The sequence below is a fragment of the Patiria miniata genome, unplaced genomic scaffold (genome assembly GCF_015706575.1).
Source record: "Patiria miniata isolate m_02_andy unplaced genomic scaffold, ASM1570657v1 HiC_scaffold_1, whole genome shotgun sequence".
Lineage (NCBI taxonomy): Eukaryota > Metazoa > Echinodermata > Asteroidea > Valvatida > Asterinidae > Patiria > Patiria miniata.
The window spans coordinates 5,375,893-5,393,902 of NW_024037047.1; the positions used below are offsets into that span (position 1 = coordinate 5,375,893).

General features: G+C 38.9%; 2 protein-coding genes across 2 annotated transcripts; both read right to left on the minus strand.

The window, feature by feature from the left end:
• Positions 1-2,186: 2,186 nt before the first annotated feature.
• On the minus strand, positions 2,187-3,171 carry LOC119730337 (collagen alpha-1(X) chain-like). The gene has a single exon (XM_038203218.1). It carries the CDS (start codon positions 3,169-3,171, stop codon positions 2,293-2,295), a length of 879 nt encoding a protein of 292 aa, XP_038059146.1. The 3' UTR covers positions 2,187-2,292.
• Positions 3,172-13,230: 10,059 nt separating this feature from the next.
• Positions 13,231-15,773, minus strand: LOC119730415 (collagen alpha-1(X) chain-like). The gene is made up of 2 exons (XM_038203331.1): positions 15,762-15,773; positions 13,231-14,085 (listed from the first exon to the last, which is right to left on the minus strand). The coding sequence occupies exons 1-2, from the start codon at positions 15,771-15,773 to the stop codon at positions 13,231-13,233; spliced, it is 867 nt and encodes a 288-aa protein (XP_038059259.1).
• Positions 15,774-18,010: the final 2,237 nt, after the last annotated feature.

Sequence of the window (18,010 nt, forward strand, 5' to 3'; positions counted from 1 at the left end):
ACAACCGTAAACAACGTGAGGGCTTTGTACAAAGGCTTCTAAACCAGTTTTTGTGTAAGTTTTTTTTTTGAGGGGGCAGGGTTCGCACCATATTTTTTTTCATTGATTCCCCGCGAACGGGTCGTCAATCTTTCTATTTAATTCTTGTCCTTCAACAGACCGACGGATATAATCAGGCTATTTGTGATTGCAGCGTGATGGCGATTCAATAACGAATAGACGGGAACATGGTTGTCATGGAAAATCTGTCGCAACGTCTTAAAAAGCTCTTACGTGACCACTTTAGTAAGGCAGATGGTCTAGCACATAGTCAGAGAACATCTTAAGAAAGATATTTTCCAATAGGGCCATCGCTGATTTGTCCTTTGAAAACATATAGGTAGAATAACAAGCAATGGCAGCCATTTAGAAAAAAAAAATTAAAATTGCTTATTATTCTACCTATATTTTTTCAAAGGACAAATCTGCGATGGCCCTAAAGCCAAAAAAACACTGTAAAGACAAATACTCTGACTATGTGCCAAAGTCCATGCTTGTAACATCAAATGTACAATTTCCCCAAATATTTCCTTTTTTTGTCCCACTACTCGACATTAAACTGAAATTGTTATATTGAAGAGCTCGTCGCGTGTGCTACCCTAACCTATCAAACCCTACACCCTTCAAACAACCCCCCACAAAAAAACCAGAACCCCAAACAAACAAAAACTTGCTGACGACATCAATTTAAAAATAGGCCTATTTGTTTTAACGAATGGAAACCTTTTTTGTGCTCAAATTGGTTTGGGACAAAAAAAAGTTTTCATTCAAATGTTTGGGATTAGAAACAAGCATTGCAGGTCACTGAGATGTGAATACAGTTTTATTTACAATATAGAGGCATTGGGGTGCTATTTTAAGTTGGGTATGTACAGCTGCAGAGGATTTCCAATGAACGGTGACTGCTCTATGTTCCGACACCCCTATGTTCTGACACGTGCCGACAGCCCGTATACATGTTCATATTAAAGATTGTGTTACTCCCGGTTAGGGTTAGGGTTAAGAATAGGAATATGTGCAGTCGAACATAGGGGTGTCGAAACATAGGGGTGTCGAAACATAGGGGTGTCATTTTGATAGGCGCATAATGGTAGTGCTGTTGACCACAAAAAGCTACTGGTTCCCTTAGGATTCAAAGACCAATGTGTTACGAATTGGCCCAGCTGATGTTACTGCAAGCTAGGGGAATTTTAAATTTATTTATTTATTTATTTCAAAATCTTTATACAGGATAAAAAATATCAGCTCAAAGGCTATTTTACATTATGGTCCTGTGATAAGAAATAAACACATTTAAAAACAGTGAGAGAAAAAAAAACAGCAATTAAAACGGTAATAAAATAAAATTAACAATTAACAATGAAGATAATAAGAATAAAAAAAGAATAAACTAGACGCTGCAGCTGAAGCTATTGTCTTTTGTTGGGAGGATTGAAGATAAAGAAACGATCCTCAATTCATGCACTGGCTTATCACTCAGCAGTCATGTGGTTGCGAAGGGCGATTTCTAAAGGTTACGTAACACTTCATTTGGAATGAAACTACATGTACATGCACATTTTCACGTTGGCGGGCGAAATTTCTCCCGTTTGGAAGACCGTATCTTCATGCAACTTTCAGGGTTTACTTCCCTCATAATCATCCAAGCATGTGCTTAAAAATCATTGTGATGTGTTCATTACTTTTCGTTGAAATTGGAAAAAAAAGCTTGGCTACGTGCACTTTTGAAAGTTGGTAGACTAGCGTGTGCAATATCTGTAAATCTTTTCAAGACTGACAAATATTTATTAGGTTCCTGTTCATTATGGTATGCAGTATAAATTTGGAGAAAAGCCTCCTTAACGAGTTATTAATGGATAAATATCACCCTTTTTGCCGGCTTCCATTCGTCGATACCGAGACCCACGCCAAAACACACGTAATTTGACGTTTCGGCATAGATGACCGAAATTTGTTCACTGACATGAGGTTTAGAATGTCGTCTTCCGTTATAATTTAACATTTCAATCGTATTGAGCATATTTTCTGAGAAACACAACGTTCAAAAGGCCATGTTTTTTTTTTTTTTGGTTTTTTTTTTTGGGGGGGGGGTGCATGGATTTCGCTTCTCTATTTTAGCGTCTAAGTACGTAATCGGATTAGCTTTGCCTAACAACGCCAGAAGCTCTGCCCTAGCAACCACATGACTGTCAGAGTCTATGTTCCAGTGTTAAGTTGGTAGTCGTCTATTTGTTGTTGCTCGGGGATTTTTCTTCACAGTTGCAACGCATAAAGTAGAAAACCCGAAAAGTAAGAATATTTCAACGAATTACTGAAAATGCCTCTATTGGCACCGGCAAACTTCAGCCACACTCTGTCCCTTGCAGCCAAAACAAGGATTGCGGAATTACTGGACTGGTGGTAGTAATTGTCATGAGAATCGTATATCGTAAAGATGACTTCGCCATTTTTGATCAGGTGTACCACAGGGCGTATTGCTGAGTTCAAACTCAAGAAACTGGTGGTGAAAAAATAGGCACCTGGTATTGAGCATATAAAGACACCAGACTGCGAATGGTACCCATCTCCCAGATTCGTTTGGATGTTATCAAAGATGATGGTGTCGCTACCAGTACTCGATACACTTGACGTGCGATAAGCGCTGAATGCGATGGCAGAGGACGCTGTTGATGTAACCTGGGTAGCTTCTCCTGACTGGCCTTTTTGACCCCTTTCACCAGGCAGACCCTGGACCCCTGGTTCCCCCTGGTCACCTTTCTGACCCTCACCAACGTCTCCCTTGCGACCCGCAGGTCCCTGCTTCCCCGGAGGTCCCCGCGTCCCAGGCTCGCCTTGATCTTCCTGCCGTCCGTGGTCACCGGTTTCTCCCTTGGGTCCAGCGAGGCCAAACCCAGGGTCACCTTTGGGGCCAATAGGTCCTTGAACCCCGAATCCACCTGGATTTCCTGGGATTCCAGGAACGCCAGGTGTTCCGGCCGGACCTTGGAAGCAAGCATCGCAGCAACTTGATCCCTTAGGTTCCTCCTGAACGACACCAAGACCATTGGAGAACCACATCAGCAGAATCAGAAGAAGCAGTACGGTAGGTCGCCTTTTCAACTGCACAGCATAAAAATAAGAAGAATAAAACATTAGCAATAGTTGCAAAACGGCCTTACTCGAAAATGTGGGGATTTTTTTGTGAAGACTCCTTCTGGACGATCTGAGAGTTTTACAGTTATGTAATTTATATGTATGGCTTTGAAGATAGCATGAGCTATAATAATAATGATAATAAACAGTTCTTATATAGCGCATAATACAATTAAGTCACTATGCGCTTGTGCGAGTGAACAGGTGAGTTTTAACAAGTTGTTTGAATTGATCCAAGGTGGGACAGGTTTTGATATGGTTAGGGAGATCATTCCATAGTTTGGGAGCAGTGAATTGAAACGCACGTTGGCCGTATGATTTGGTGCTAACTGGATAAGGACTGAGAAGACCTTTGGAACTAGAGCGGAGGGTTCTTGGTGGTTGATATTTGTTGATTAATTCTTGAGCTATCCCACACACTTTTTCGAAATGTAACCTGCTATTTTTGATGGCATACATAACAATCTATTTTATCATGCACGTGCCCTTTGGGTTTATGGCAAATCGGTTTATCTCTCAGTGAAATAAAGATTTTGTCCCAAAATATTAATTGAGGAAGACAAGTTTATTTCGATGACCGCCTAGATTTACGCTCATAACAATGAATCAAACGTCATTAACATGGACTGCTTCACTAACAAAGTATTATAGTTATACTTGTTATATTTCGTGGCAAGGAACACTAATTCACAAAAGAAATGGTTATACCTGTATTCGAACACCTTCGGATTAATGAACCTTCGGACCATTGCGTCAATACAAAATTTGGAGAAAATAATACAAAACAAAACATTCCTGATATTAAAATGTTTTCAAAGCCAGTCGTATATCACATAATGGAATATGATCAAACATTCAGTGGATTTTTTGTCTCAAAATGACATTCTTTTTCAAAGTTACTCTAATAAGTGATAAATTCACATTCATGTTGGGACGGAACAGGAATGGCTCAGGAAAACTGACGGACTGCATTGTTACCCTCAAACGATTTTCTAGTCTTTTTCTTGGGAAAACAACAGCAGTGGCGGTGGGGGAAGCCACCCCAATGTGTAACTGAACACGCCCCCGCCCCTCCACCCCCCCCCCCCCCCACACACACACACACTGTGAATACAGTCATGAGGCATTTATACCATTGCATACTATCAGAGTGGCCCACAAATACCGGAACTACGTACTTCGGATACCATGAGGCTCAAACAACCTATACCAATGCATGGTGAATTGTGTTAAAAGAAAAATGATACCAAGATCGCCCGATTCGGTACTGGCTGCCTTGGCCAAGGATCCACCGGGGTTTATTGCAGACCACAGCATCAGATAATATCATTTCCCCCAAAAATGTTTTGAAACTATTCCTTATTGCTATGAAAAGGCAGGCCACAAACTGCCCACAAAATTGTGTAATACTATGAAATTCTCCCCAAAATGTACTGAAACTATTTCTCATTGTTATGGAAAGGCAGCCAGTACCGAATCGGGCTATCTTGTTAACATTTTTCTTTTAACATAATTCACCATGCACTGGTATACTGCAGTGTATGTTCTAGAGCCTATTTTGTGAAACAAAGTCGGGAATCATTCTGTTCTCTGTTGAGTTTACTAAACCGTGCCCGCGAATTTAACATAATTCGATGCAGGGATTATTTATGTATTAATACCCACCAGAAAGATGTGTGCTTCACAAAATAGGCTCTGCAGCAAAAACTACTGGACCGAATTGGTAGATCTTGATACCATATTTCTTCTGAAAAGTTTTTCCGTCCATTGGTACAGGTGGTTTGAGTTTCAACATTGTGGAGAGTATGCTGTGATTTTTTATTTTTTTTAAGTTACTGTTATTTTAGCCACCCTGTATAGTTTTAAATAAACCGGCAGATTCTCGATAAAAGCAGGAATGCATTGAACCCCCCCCCCACCCCTTGAAAAGACTTATTTGTGTAATAAACCAGAAGAAAGTGAAAATGGAAAACCAGATGCAAATCTGTTCAGCTTGATAGCCAATACAAAGTTAGTATTCTCCATAAGTATAAGGCATCCCTGAGAAGATGCATAAGTTTAGCGAAAGCGAGGCTGGACACAAACGTTTTTAGGCTCACCTATGCCAAAAAACTCCGTTCTATGTTGTTTGGATCATGAAAAACTCAAGTTTAACTTTCAATTTTTATTTTGTGTGTGTTTTATTTTGTGCAGCATCTCTTCGTTCATCTTTGTTTTTCAAGTAATACGTGTATATCATTTGATTTGTCAACAATTCAATAACTAAGGGGTATTGTATTTATATACATGTAGTTGTTAAATAAGTTTGTGTGAGGTCTTTAATATTGAAAGAACGAGATGCATATGTAATAATTATGTTGATAATAAGAGGGGCCGTATAGCGCAATGGCATGGGGAAAAAATGTTTTAAGTTGATGATTATCACCCCCTTACCATATCAATAGAAAAAAAATAACATGGGAAACGATCGCCCCAGGTGTAAAATGGGTCCCCCTCTCCTTGCTTTTTGCATTTGTGACGGCTAGCCGGCCACTTGGCCAACCAAAAGTTTAGATCTGGTTCCGCCGGTGGTATGGCGGCCCAATTGAAGGACCGACATCCCCACCCCTTTGGGAAAAAATGTATATTTCCGTCATGTTTGTATAGATTTGAAGACAGCATAATCAACCTTACACATTTGAAATTTTAACTGAGACTTTGATGGCAAAACAACCCGATCTTCGACGTAGGCCATGCACGCGCACGCGACTCTGTTTTTTTTTTTTGTGGCGAACCAGTTTAGGCCTAAGTTCAGTGGAATTTAAAAATCACAAGAGGGAGACAAAATATTTTGCATAACTCTCCCCCTTGAAAAAAAATGCTTTCACTTATTCAACTTAGTGAATGGGGCTATTTTCAGGCGCAGTTCACCGTGTTCACCAGATTGTAAGTTTTTGTAAATAAAATACTAATAAATTGGCAATTTTGTCAAGTTACTTTTGATTAAAATCAACACAACAGTGTGTCACTAGGTGTAACAGTAAACACTTTATACACGACTTGGTTTTAACACCGATTTTAAAATAAGTCATTGTGATATTGTCCCGCAAAAGATAAATAATGGTAAGAGGACATTAAGATCCTGTACAAACAAAGACAAGCTTACCAGTGACGACACCATGGCTGCTTGTTTAGAGAGTGTAGATCAGAGAAAGTAAAATCAGCGGCATGAAATCCAGGTTAAAGGGTTTTGGCAAAGGTGCTGAACTCCACTCTGTCTCTAGAAGAAACTTTGAACTTTTGAAGGAAATATTAATTCAGCAAAATAATGGTATTGATGTAACGCAATAATGTGTCAAGAGAAACCGGCCGAACCAGCGCCGTGAATTCACTGCAATTGACAGAGGTTTTAGCCCGTTGAATTATCAGACCGCGTATTTATAGAGCATATCCAACCAACATCTTCAGTGGATGAATTCTTTGCGCATATTTTGACCAAATAAAGTGTACCAGGCGAAACCTCTAGGGACTAACTCAAAACATGTTATGCCATTTTTATCTATCATATATGCAGGTGTAATTATGAGTCTATGACCGGTATAGTTTCAACCATTGGTCTAAAGATACACGAACGTGTGTATGATTTAGGTTATTCAGGGCAGATCTAACTTTCAGAAAACGGGTGCGATTCGGAGGGGTTCCAAAGTTACTCCCGGAAAAGTTTGAAATCTACGATGATTTTTCCTGCATTTTAAGGCAATTTGAGTATCAATTGAGAAACTTTAGCATTCATTATTTCTGGCCCAATTTTGCTATAAATAGTCAGCACCTGAAGGGAGAGGGATTGGCGTTACAACGCCCCCCCCCCCCCTCCTCGATGCCCCACTGTTTGACAGCAGGATCCAGGTAATTCACGCAGACAACAACAATGAAATGGGTCAGACCTCATGTTATTTTGTCTGCCTGAAAACATGGATTTGCCTCAGAGTCACATGATTCGACAAAGCATAATAATCCAGGTCCCCAGAGAGAAGTGATGAGGACACCCTGGTTAAACAAAACACAATAGATAAATAAAATTGCTGATCATAGGCTTCTTATTTTCTCGGCATCGTTAGTACACAGTAGATAGAGACTGAGTTGAAGAGTTCAATCTCCAAGCACCCTTATTGTCTGTTTGTATGTTATAGTTTCCAGTAGTTAATTTCCATTGCATGCTTAACTACCTAACGCTATTACCATGTCATGCATCATACAATGACTGTATGATAAAACTTCCAACGTACGCAAGCATCATTATTTCTTCAGTGTGTTTTTAGCCTTTCCAAATAGATGCAGAAAAGCTTTGATTTTGTTAAGATTTGTTGTTTTTTTTACTTTATTTTTTCTTTGCAAGTTTTTCTCCCCAAAATTCAAAAGACTGTTCACATGTTTTATTCAGCTGGGCACTTTTGACATAAATCTAACCCAGATTCCGATTCAACTGGTAAAGACCCCATAAACTAAACCTAATGTACAGTTGGTAAATACCCTATAGTGAACTCGCGTCCGAGAGTGATGTCATTATGACGTCATCATGGGTTGCTTGACGTCAAATTAAACGTGCATATTTTAAGATCATGTATCTGGAGAACTTCTAGTCCGATTGGGTTGAAACTTGGTATGTAGGGAGGGATGTGTTATAGGTAAAATAAGGGGACGTTATGATGACGTTATCAAAGGTCAAGTGACGGCATCACAAATTAAGGCGCATAGTTGTATTGTTATTTTGTTATATATCAAGAGAACAATACAAGTCCGATATGGTTGTACCGTGGTATGCACGTAGACTGAGACGTATTATAGGCAAACACTGAGATGACGTATCGATGACGTCATCATGAGTCATGTGACATTATCTAAAAGGGGTATATTTCAAAGTCCTAAATCTAGAAAACTACAAGTCCGATTGGGTTGTACCTTGGTTTGAAAATAGACAGGGACGTGATATAGGTAAGATTTGAAATAACGTAATAATGACGTCATCACTGGTCACATCATCTTAAAGGTTCATATTTTAAAGTCCTGTTTCTAGAGTAATACGAGACCTATTGGGTTGTGACTTGGTATGTACGTCGACGAGGACGTGTTATAGGCTAAAATTGAGGTGACGTCCTGATGACGTCATCATCGGTCATTTGACGTCATGTGACGTCTTCTTAAAGGTGTTTAATTGTAAGAGCTATATTCAGCTACAAGACTTGCTGAAAACAGCTAAGAAATGGAACTTTGTTCGTATATGAAAGTGATATTTTACCTGACTGCAAATAGACTCCTGAAATCATAATGGATATTGGATAAAACATTGAAATCAAATCAAATTTCATTTACTAATTACTCGTGATATTATTACATACTAAGTTAACAAATCGACGGGAACCGTGGAAAAATACGAGAATAAAACAGTTCGTAAGGAAAGTCCGTAGGCCTACTTTCAAAAGAGGGCGCGCTACAAAAACACTGGTCACCACCGTAACGACTTATGTCAATGCGGATCACGATCTGCCCATTAAACAAAAATAAAACACTCTTTGAGGAGACAATAAGTCAAAAAAAAACGTTGCGTTGAAAAGAGATTTCGTCCCATAATTGGCAACAATATTCGATACAAGAATGTAGAAAATTGACGGGAAAGTGGAAGTATAAATTTGAAATGATTTAAATAATACACAGTGTTTAAATCGCGAAAAATTATTCCGAATTCAAGTCACTCTTTATAATTGAACACAAATGGAACACTCTTTGTGGAAACAATAACTCAAGAAAAACATATTGCATTGAATTGAGATTTTGGCCTATAATTGTCCATAACATTTTACACAAGCTTTTATAACATTGATGGGAACCATGGGAAAACAAATGTGATATGATTTATAGAAAATACAGTGTAATAATCGCGAAACAATTCATTCTGAATTCATGTCACTTTAATGGAATACAAATAAAACACTATTTATGGAGACGATAACTCAGGTAAAACACAGTGCATTGAATTGACATCTCATCCCATAATTGGCAGTGATATTTGACATAAACCTTTTGAAAATTGGCGGGAACCGTGGAAAATTAAATTTAATAAGATTTAAATAAAACAGTGTTCCAATCGCGAAAAATTCTTTCCGAATTTAAGTCACTTTTAATTGAACAAAAGTAAAACACTCTTTGTGGAGACAATAACTAAATCGTAACATATGGCATTGAATTAAAAATGTTCGTTCAAGAATTTGTGGTGACATTATGAAATAAAAATGTTTTGAAATGATCGACGGGAACTGTGGAAGAAAAAAGACACGCAACTACAATAAACAACAAACACTGGTCAGCATATATTGAAAATAATATTTGACACAGGAATGTAGAAAATTGACGGGAACCGTGGAAGAATGAATTTGATATGATTTAAATAATACAAAGTGTTTTAATCGCGAAAAATACATTCCGAATTCAAGTCACTTTTAATTGAACACAAATAAAACACTCTTTGTGGAGACAATAACTCAAGAATAACACATTGCATTGAATTTGAGATTTCGGCCTACAATTGGCCATACCAGTTTACACACGATTTTTGAAAATTGACGGGAAACATGGGAGAATAAATTTGATATGATTTATAGAAAAAACAATGAAGTAATCGTGAAAAATTCATTCTGAATTCAAGTCACTTTTAATGGAACACAAATAAAACACTCTTGCTGGAGACGATCACTCAAGAAAAACAAATTGCATTGAATCTAAATCTCGTCCCATAATTTGCCGTGATATTTGACACAAACCTTGCGAAAATTGATGGGAACTGTGGAAAAACAAATGTAATATAATTTAAATAAAACAGTGTTTCAATCGCGAAAAAATCAATCCGAATTCAATTCACTTTTAATTGAACAAAAGTAAAACGCGTGGAGATGATAACACAAGAAAACACATTGCACTGAAATGAAATTTCGTTGAATAATCGGTGATGATATTATAACATAAAATGTTAAAATAAAAAAGACAATAAAAAAAACACAGCGTGTAAGGACACTCCGGACTTTTTGCTGCCATCAATTTCTTCCAAAAGAGAACGCGCTGCACAAACACTGTTCAATCACCGTCTTCTGTCGATGCGGATCACTATTAAACTCAAGAACAACATATTGCATTGGTTTGAAATTGCGTCCGATTATTGACCATAAAATGTGACACAACCCGTTTGAAAATTGACGGAAACCGAGGAAGAACACATTTAATATGATTTAAAGAAAATAGGCCTAAGCGTTTAATTTAATCACGAAAACTTCATTCCGAATTTTAGTCTCTTTTGACACCCTTTGTTGAGACGATAACTCTAGAACAACATATCGCATGGAATTGAAATTGCGTCCGATTATTAACCATAAAATGTGACACAACCCGTTTGAAAATTAACGGAAACCGAGGAAGAATACATTTAATATGATTTAAAGAAAATAGGCCTAAGCGATTAATTTAATCACGAAAACGTCATTTCCGAATTTTAGTCTCTTTTGACACCCTTTGTTGAGACGATAACTCAAGAACAACACATCGCATGGGATTGAAATTGCGTCCGATTGTTGACCATAGAATGTGACACAACCCGTTTGAAGATTGTTGTGAACAGTGTAAGAACACATTTAATATGATTTAAAGAAAATAGGCCTAAGTGTTTTTATCACGAAAAGTTCATTCATAATTTTAGTCTCTTTTGACACTCTTTGTGGAGAACATAACTCAAGAACAACATATTGCATTGGTTTGAAATTGCGTCCGATTATTGACCATAAAATGTGACACAACCCGTTTGAAAATTGACGGGAACCGAGGAAGAATAAATTTAATATGATTTAAAGAATATAGGCATAAGCGTTTAATTTAATCACGAAAACTTCATTCCGAATTTTAGTCTCTTTTGACACCCTTTGTTGAGACGATAACTCTAGAACAACATATCACATGGGATTGAAATTGCGTCCGATTATTGACCATAAAATGTGACACAACCCGTTTGAAAATTGACGTCAACCGAGGAAGAACACATTTAATATGATTTAAAGAATATAGACCTAAGCGTTTAATTTAATCACGAAAACGTTAGTTCCGAATTTTAGTCTCTTTTGACACCCTTTGTTCAGACGATAACTCAAGAACAACATATCGCATGGGATTGAAATTGCGTCCAATTATTGACCATAAAATGTGGCACAACCCGTTTGAAAATTGTCGTGAACCGTGGAAGGACACATTTCATATGATTTAAAGAAAATAGGCCTAAGCGTTTTAATCACGAAAAGTTCATGCCGAATTTTGTTGTCTTTTGACACTCTTTGTGGAGACGATATAAATGGCCTATTTAATACAAATCTCAAAAATTGACAGGGAATGGTGAAAGAATGAATCTAGTTTAATTTAAGGAAATTGCAGTGTAAGGACACTCCGTACTTCCGTCCATTCGCGATGTCAACAAAGTTACTGTATCGACAAAAACTCGAGATAAACACATTGCATTTAAAAGAAATTTCGCCCAGTATTTTGCCATGATATTTGACACAAGAATTTCGAAAATCGACAGGAACCGTGAAAGAATGAATTTGATATCATTTAAGGAAATTGCAGTGAAAGGACACTCCCTATTTTATCGTCATCAGTTTCTTCCAAAGGAGGGCGCGCTACATAAACTCTGCTCACCCTGCGCCGACTTATGTCCGTTTGCGATGTAAACAAAGTTATTGTAACAAAACCCAAGATAAACACATTGCATTGAATTGAAATTTAGCCCAATATTTTGCCACGATTTTTGACTCAAGAATCTTGAAAATGGACAGGAACCTTTTTTTAAGAATGATTTTAATATCACAAGCCTGTAGACACCCATTGGTCAGGCATTAGCCACTCCGGAGTAAGGAGTGTTGAAAGACAGAAGCCAAGATGGCAGCTCATGCCTTTGTGCAGTAATTGGAGAAAATGGCGGCCAAACCCTTTGTGCCGCCGATCTCTTTGTGTCAACCCCTCGTGCCGCCCAGAGCTCAGACAGGTTGTAAACAATCCCTGACGATGTGAATGGCCTATATCTTGTGCATGTATAGGCATGCAGGGTTTATTGACCTAGAAACACATGTGGTGATAAAATTCTCCACGTGGCCACTCCGTGTGATTTTTTTTGCTAAGCTGCTCCCAGGGTTAATAGTTGTTTTGTTCAATAAAAAAATACATTAACGTGTCATTCAAGATCCCAGCTTTCAGACAATGCAACGAAATATGAATTTTGAGGCTAAAACGATATTCAGATCACCGTTTCAAAACATCGTCACCTTAAATCGCTTCTCGAAATAAACATTTTCCACTTTGCGGGGGTTAAGGTGACTTCGTGGTGACGATGCTGACTATCTACCTTCCTAACGTCATTTCATGCCATGCATCATACAATAACTGTTACTTACTATAATGTAATAAAACATTCAACATACAACATGCAACATGATTTCTTCAGTGCCTTTTGATATTTTACATTTATAACATTGCGCTGAACAAAGCGCAAAATACACAAATGTTTCATACTTTTCATAAAAAAGCATTGATTACAATAAAATAACTAAAAACAATCACATTAGTTTTTTTTACCTTGGCGTTGTTTTGTTTTAGTCTGTGGGTTTTGTTTGGTTTATAGATTTTGTTTTATCATTACTATTGTATCAGAAATACTTTTTTTGAAATGCAGAACTGCCCCAAACATTACTGCCAACTTAACAGAACATAATGTTTTGAAAAGTGTTTTTGACATGTTTTGTGAGTTGCTTTAGTCCATAATGTAGAAGAGAACCAGGCTTTTGTCTACAAACTTATACTTATATTTAAAATGATTTTACATTGCATGTAATTCTTTTTTCCTCCATTGTGTAAAGTTTTAGTTCGTTTTTCATTACGGCCTAAGTATTGGAGTAAACGTTGCATTGAATATAAAATTGATCCACGTCTTGGCAAAAGGGCAAATTAGGCCAGACAAAGGTTAAAATTGTGTACAGTCGCCTTTTTACACTTGTGTTAGGTTGCATGGATTAGAAAACCTGAGAAGAAAGAATATTTGTTCCCGGGTTCACTGCGAATGCCTCTGCCACTGGAAGCGAACTCAAGCCATACTCTATCTCCCGAAGCTAAGGAAATGATCGCTGAATTGCTGGACTGATGGAAGTAACTGCCATGATTATCATAGATCGCAAAGATGATCTCCCTGTTCTTTTTCAGTCGTACATGAAGATGCGTCGATGATGACATGCGTTGTAGACTAGTCGTGAAGAAATAGGCACCGGGTGTCGAGCATGTGAATATGCCCGATCCCGAATCGTACCCATCGGCAAGATTCGTCATGATGTTGTCAAAGATGATGATATCGCGACTACTGCCTGTAACGCCAGACGTACGGTAAGCACTGAATGCGACGGCAGAGGGCGCAGTTGGTGTAACAAGGGTAGCCTCTCCTGGCGGGCCCTTTTGCCCTTTTTCACCAGGCAGTCCTTGTGGGCCTTGAATCCCTAGCTCCACCTGGTCACCTTTCTGACCCTCACCGATGTCTCCCTTGCGACCCACAGGTCCCTGCTTCCCCGGAGGTCCCTGCATCCCAGGCTCGCCATGATCTCCCTTCGGTCCGTGGTAACCGGTTTCTCCCTTGGGTCCAGTGAGGCCAAACCCAGGGTCACCTTTGGGGCCAAGAGGTCCTTGAACCCCAATTCCACCTGGATTTCCTGGAATTCCAGGTACGCCTGGTGTTCCGGCGGGGCCTTGGAAGCAAGCACCGCAGCAACCTGACGAGCCTTTGGGTTCTTCCTGAACGATACCATGACAACTTGAGAGCCACAACAACAAAATCACCGAAAGCAATCCTGTGGGTTTTCTTTGCTTCTGAAAAGGATGGAGAATACGTTGGAGATAAGTATTTGAGACTTTGAGTAACGTTTTGATGGAAGAACCGGAAAGTAAGTCCCGTGAGATAGGGAAAGTGTTTTGCCGCCACAGCATCTCCCAACTGTTTGAGCCGGCGTTGATTGTGCCACATGATTAATTGTTTTTAATTAATACCCCCATATCTTAATCAGCGCCACCGATGGCATACCTTCCTTTCTATTTGCATTGCTTGGACAATTATTCTGGATTCTCTCATCACTAACCCCTCCCCGCAGTCGTCGTCTCAAATATCTACATCTACACTTACTTGACTGACTCACTCATTAATGTAGTTATCAATCCCCCCCCCCCCCTTTCCCCTCCTCCTTCATGCCCCAGGTCCTATGTCAGGGTTTGCTGACTTTTATCAAGCCCCAATGAGGGGAATTGTGGTCCCACACGAATAGTTTTACCATTTGCGCACTAGATAGAAACTAGGCAACCAGGCAGTTTAGGCTACTCCGCCCATGTTCGTTTAAAGCTATAGTCCATCATTTGCAGCCATCCGAAAAGTAACTGGCGTATTTATTGTGGAAAAACAAACTTGGTTGAAAGATAGTGAGGGAACTAAACTCCCTGTGAAATTATTCTTTCTGGGAAGTTGTCATTTTGAAGTAATCAACGAAAGAAGGCATTTCCAACGGTGATTCTTAAGAAGCACCGTAGGAAAATTTAAATTAGTAGTTCGTTTGTTATTCAGCGCAGCGCGCACAAGTATTGGAACGACGCACACGCGCGCGCGGTTGTTATAATTCGTCGGATCAGTGCGCTACGTCGCGTAAAGCTGCAATTCAAAACAATTCAAAACATGATTCAGTAACTTTTGATTTGAAATTGAGATCTTAGAATGCTGTTTTTCTCGGAATGTACAGCTGAAACTTAGCTGAAACTTCATCAGGTTAGTTGTTCAGTATCCTTCATTAGATTTTGAACTCTTTTGTTGCTTCAAACGAACAAAATGCACAAATTACAAATGATGGACTATAGCTTTAAGATTATCACTTAACCCTAAAAGGGCCGGGTTATTTTGACCGTAGTTCAAAGGGTTTTGGAATTATGGCTATTTCATTATTCATATGCACGAATGGTAATTCTGCTCTTTGAACAATACGTATATGTGGACATTCAGTTTTGACGGTGCATGGCGCCGAAAAAAAAATTCGCTGCGCGACAACCCGTGGTCCAATTTTTGTGTTTTTAGTATCAAAGATGCGCCAAGGCTCGAGACTAAACATTTCAAGGCCGCGAAAAAAAAAAAAATTCAGGGCTATCGCGGAAAAAGTTGAAGGGCAGGGGGCCTGATTCCGCCCCGGCCCCTTTTAGGGTTAAAGTTTACCCTAGGGTTGGGAATTTGGTCAACCTGCGGAGGGATGGGGGAAACACTTGAAAGGCGCATAACTGTCCCTTGTGAACTAGACTTGGCCCAGAAGTTTGGAATAGGATTACCACCGTAAAGGACAATGATAGACTAATCTGGCCTATTGTGTTTGTAGAAGAGACTTCCAGTGATGAGCCATTTTAAATCGATTGAAAAGACAATAATGTGCTCTGAGACCAGGCTTTACTGTGCTCTCTTGACTTGTGAACGTAGGCCTATGTACTTGTAACGAAAATAATTAGTGAGAAAAACTTACCTGTATTGCCATCTTCGTTGTTGTTTCAGATGCTTTGTCAGAGAACAGCAAAAGCAAGCCCCCTCTTACGATATTCGGAACAGTAATCTACAAAGAAGTGGCTTAATAATTCTTGCAAGAAAGACACTGATCAAAACGTAACTTGCAATCCTGCGAAGCTGATGGTTCGGCGTCAAGCCTGATAATAACCTTAGTGCACCACTCTTTGAACCTTTTCGGTTTTTCCCACAACACAGAGTTGACAAATTAAACCCTAGACCAGAGTATTTATACATCAGTGTTGCTTCGGTGAAAAAAAAGATCCTTTTTTAAGGAAGTTTCAAATTGTATTTATAGTGTAAGATAATTGTAGGGAGCGACATCTTGGCGCCGTGTAATTAATCATAACACGCATGTGTTTAGTTATTCAAAACGTACGTCGCCCGTGACATTTTGGCGTTGGCACTGCCGCTAGAAAGGAATCTAAAGATAAATTGTGTGAATTAGATTGCATTTGTTTTTAATAATGGCAGGGACTCCATCAATTCAGGCACACAATCCTGTTTTTCTAAGAACACCTAAACAGGATATTTCCAATTTCAACACAGGAAAGCCAAAAACGTTTACGCGCTCAGTAGACTCCTTTAAAGTCGGAAGTTTGAGTTTTTGTAATTATTGTCAATTTTTAATGCTAATGTGGGTAATAGGATAAGCAAGTCTTACATGAGTTCAATGTCATCTTAATATCCCTACAATTTTCATATCTTTTTTGTGTATTTCGTACTGGTTGGACATTTTGGCCAATGAGAAATCAGGGCAGGGGATTACATTACCTAAGAAATGTTGCTTTTGTTAAGCATGGAGGAAAACATGCGTTTCGGAGGAAATTCGAAAGTGTTTTTTAAATTATGTCTATAGGCAGGGCCTCCATCAAAACAAGTACCCAAGACCTATCTTTTTTAAACACGAGAAAAACAGGACATTGCCAATTATGACACTGACAAAACGTTGAAGAGTCACGCGCTCGGTAGACTCGGTTTGAGTCGAATTTAGGCGGTTTTTTTTTTAAATATCGGGTGTTTATTGCTAATTGCTTAGCATATTAAAGCAAAGGCGTCTTGTCTGAGTAAAGGATGTAATAATAATAATAATGTGTGTATTTACAAGTGCACACATACACCCGTATTGCAAACTCGTCCCCGGTGCTTACTTTATTCCTGTATCCTGATTCGATACCGCAATTTGCTAGTAATGGATTTATATTGTGTAGTAAGTAATGTTAGTTCCAACGTGCATTACGTGTCTTCAAGACCATTCTAATTTTAACGTCCACGCCTTCTCAAAAATACTCCTCTCCTTTCCAGTTTGCTCATATTAATATGAAATGTGATACTGCATATTGGCGGGCCAGATTGTAACATTTTAACTTCCAAAAATATCGTGTTTTCATATAACTCACGGCCCGACGAATTGCGGCTGTTTTTACCCAAGACACCGCATACAAAAACAAACGCTAATGTAACGCAAATGCAGGCACCAGACTACTCCTCGTTTGCATACGCGTTCAAAAATCTTAAACATGCAAATGATCCAATACCAGGGTGAGAGAGCAGGTAGTGGTGGGCACGTACTGATCGAAACCCTGCAAATGATCCAATACCTTGGTACTCATGGTGTTACATCAAAGCAGTGTAGTTTTTCCTCAACCAAATGTTGAATGTTTCAAACAATCATTTAGGTATGCTACAATTTGGAACAATATTCCGTCACCAAATCAGAAAGCTCCCTCTGATGATAATTTTAAATTTTTGTATAATTTATGATAATAAACAGCCATTAAAACCACAGACTTACCCTGTCAATGCCATTTGACAGTTCTATTTTGGTCACAGGGGTGATCGAGGCAATCCCTATGTGAACAGTGCATTTGTTCACAAGCCTATGTACATGTTCACAAGCACACTAGGTTTTCCCGCCAATTTTCAACCCCTCCAGTAGGATCACAAAACTGACACCCCCTCTGGTGGATGTACCATGGTCCATACTAGGATCTAGTGATAGATGACCTGGGCATGGCTACCACGTGGCTGGGACAATATAAAACAAAAAAATGTGGAAGCGATTAATACGCTCCGGCTAAAGCAATATTTTTAATAAATGATTGAGTTTTCCTCAGTCCTCATTGTTTGATTCTTCCTTCGATTGTATTCATTTGTGTTTTGGGTTTTTTTAACAGGACATTGATGTTAAACAGCCTTTGCTGATCTTTC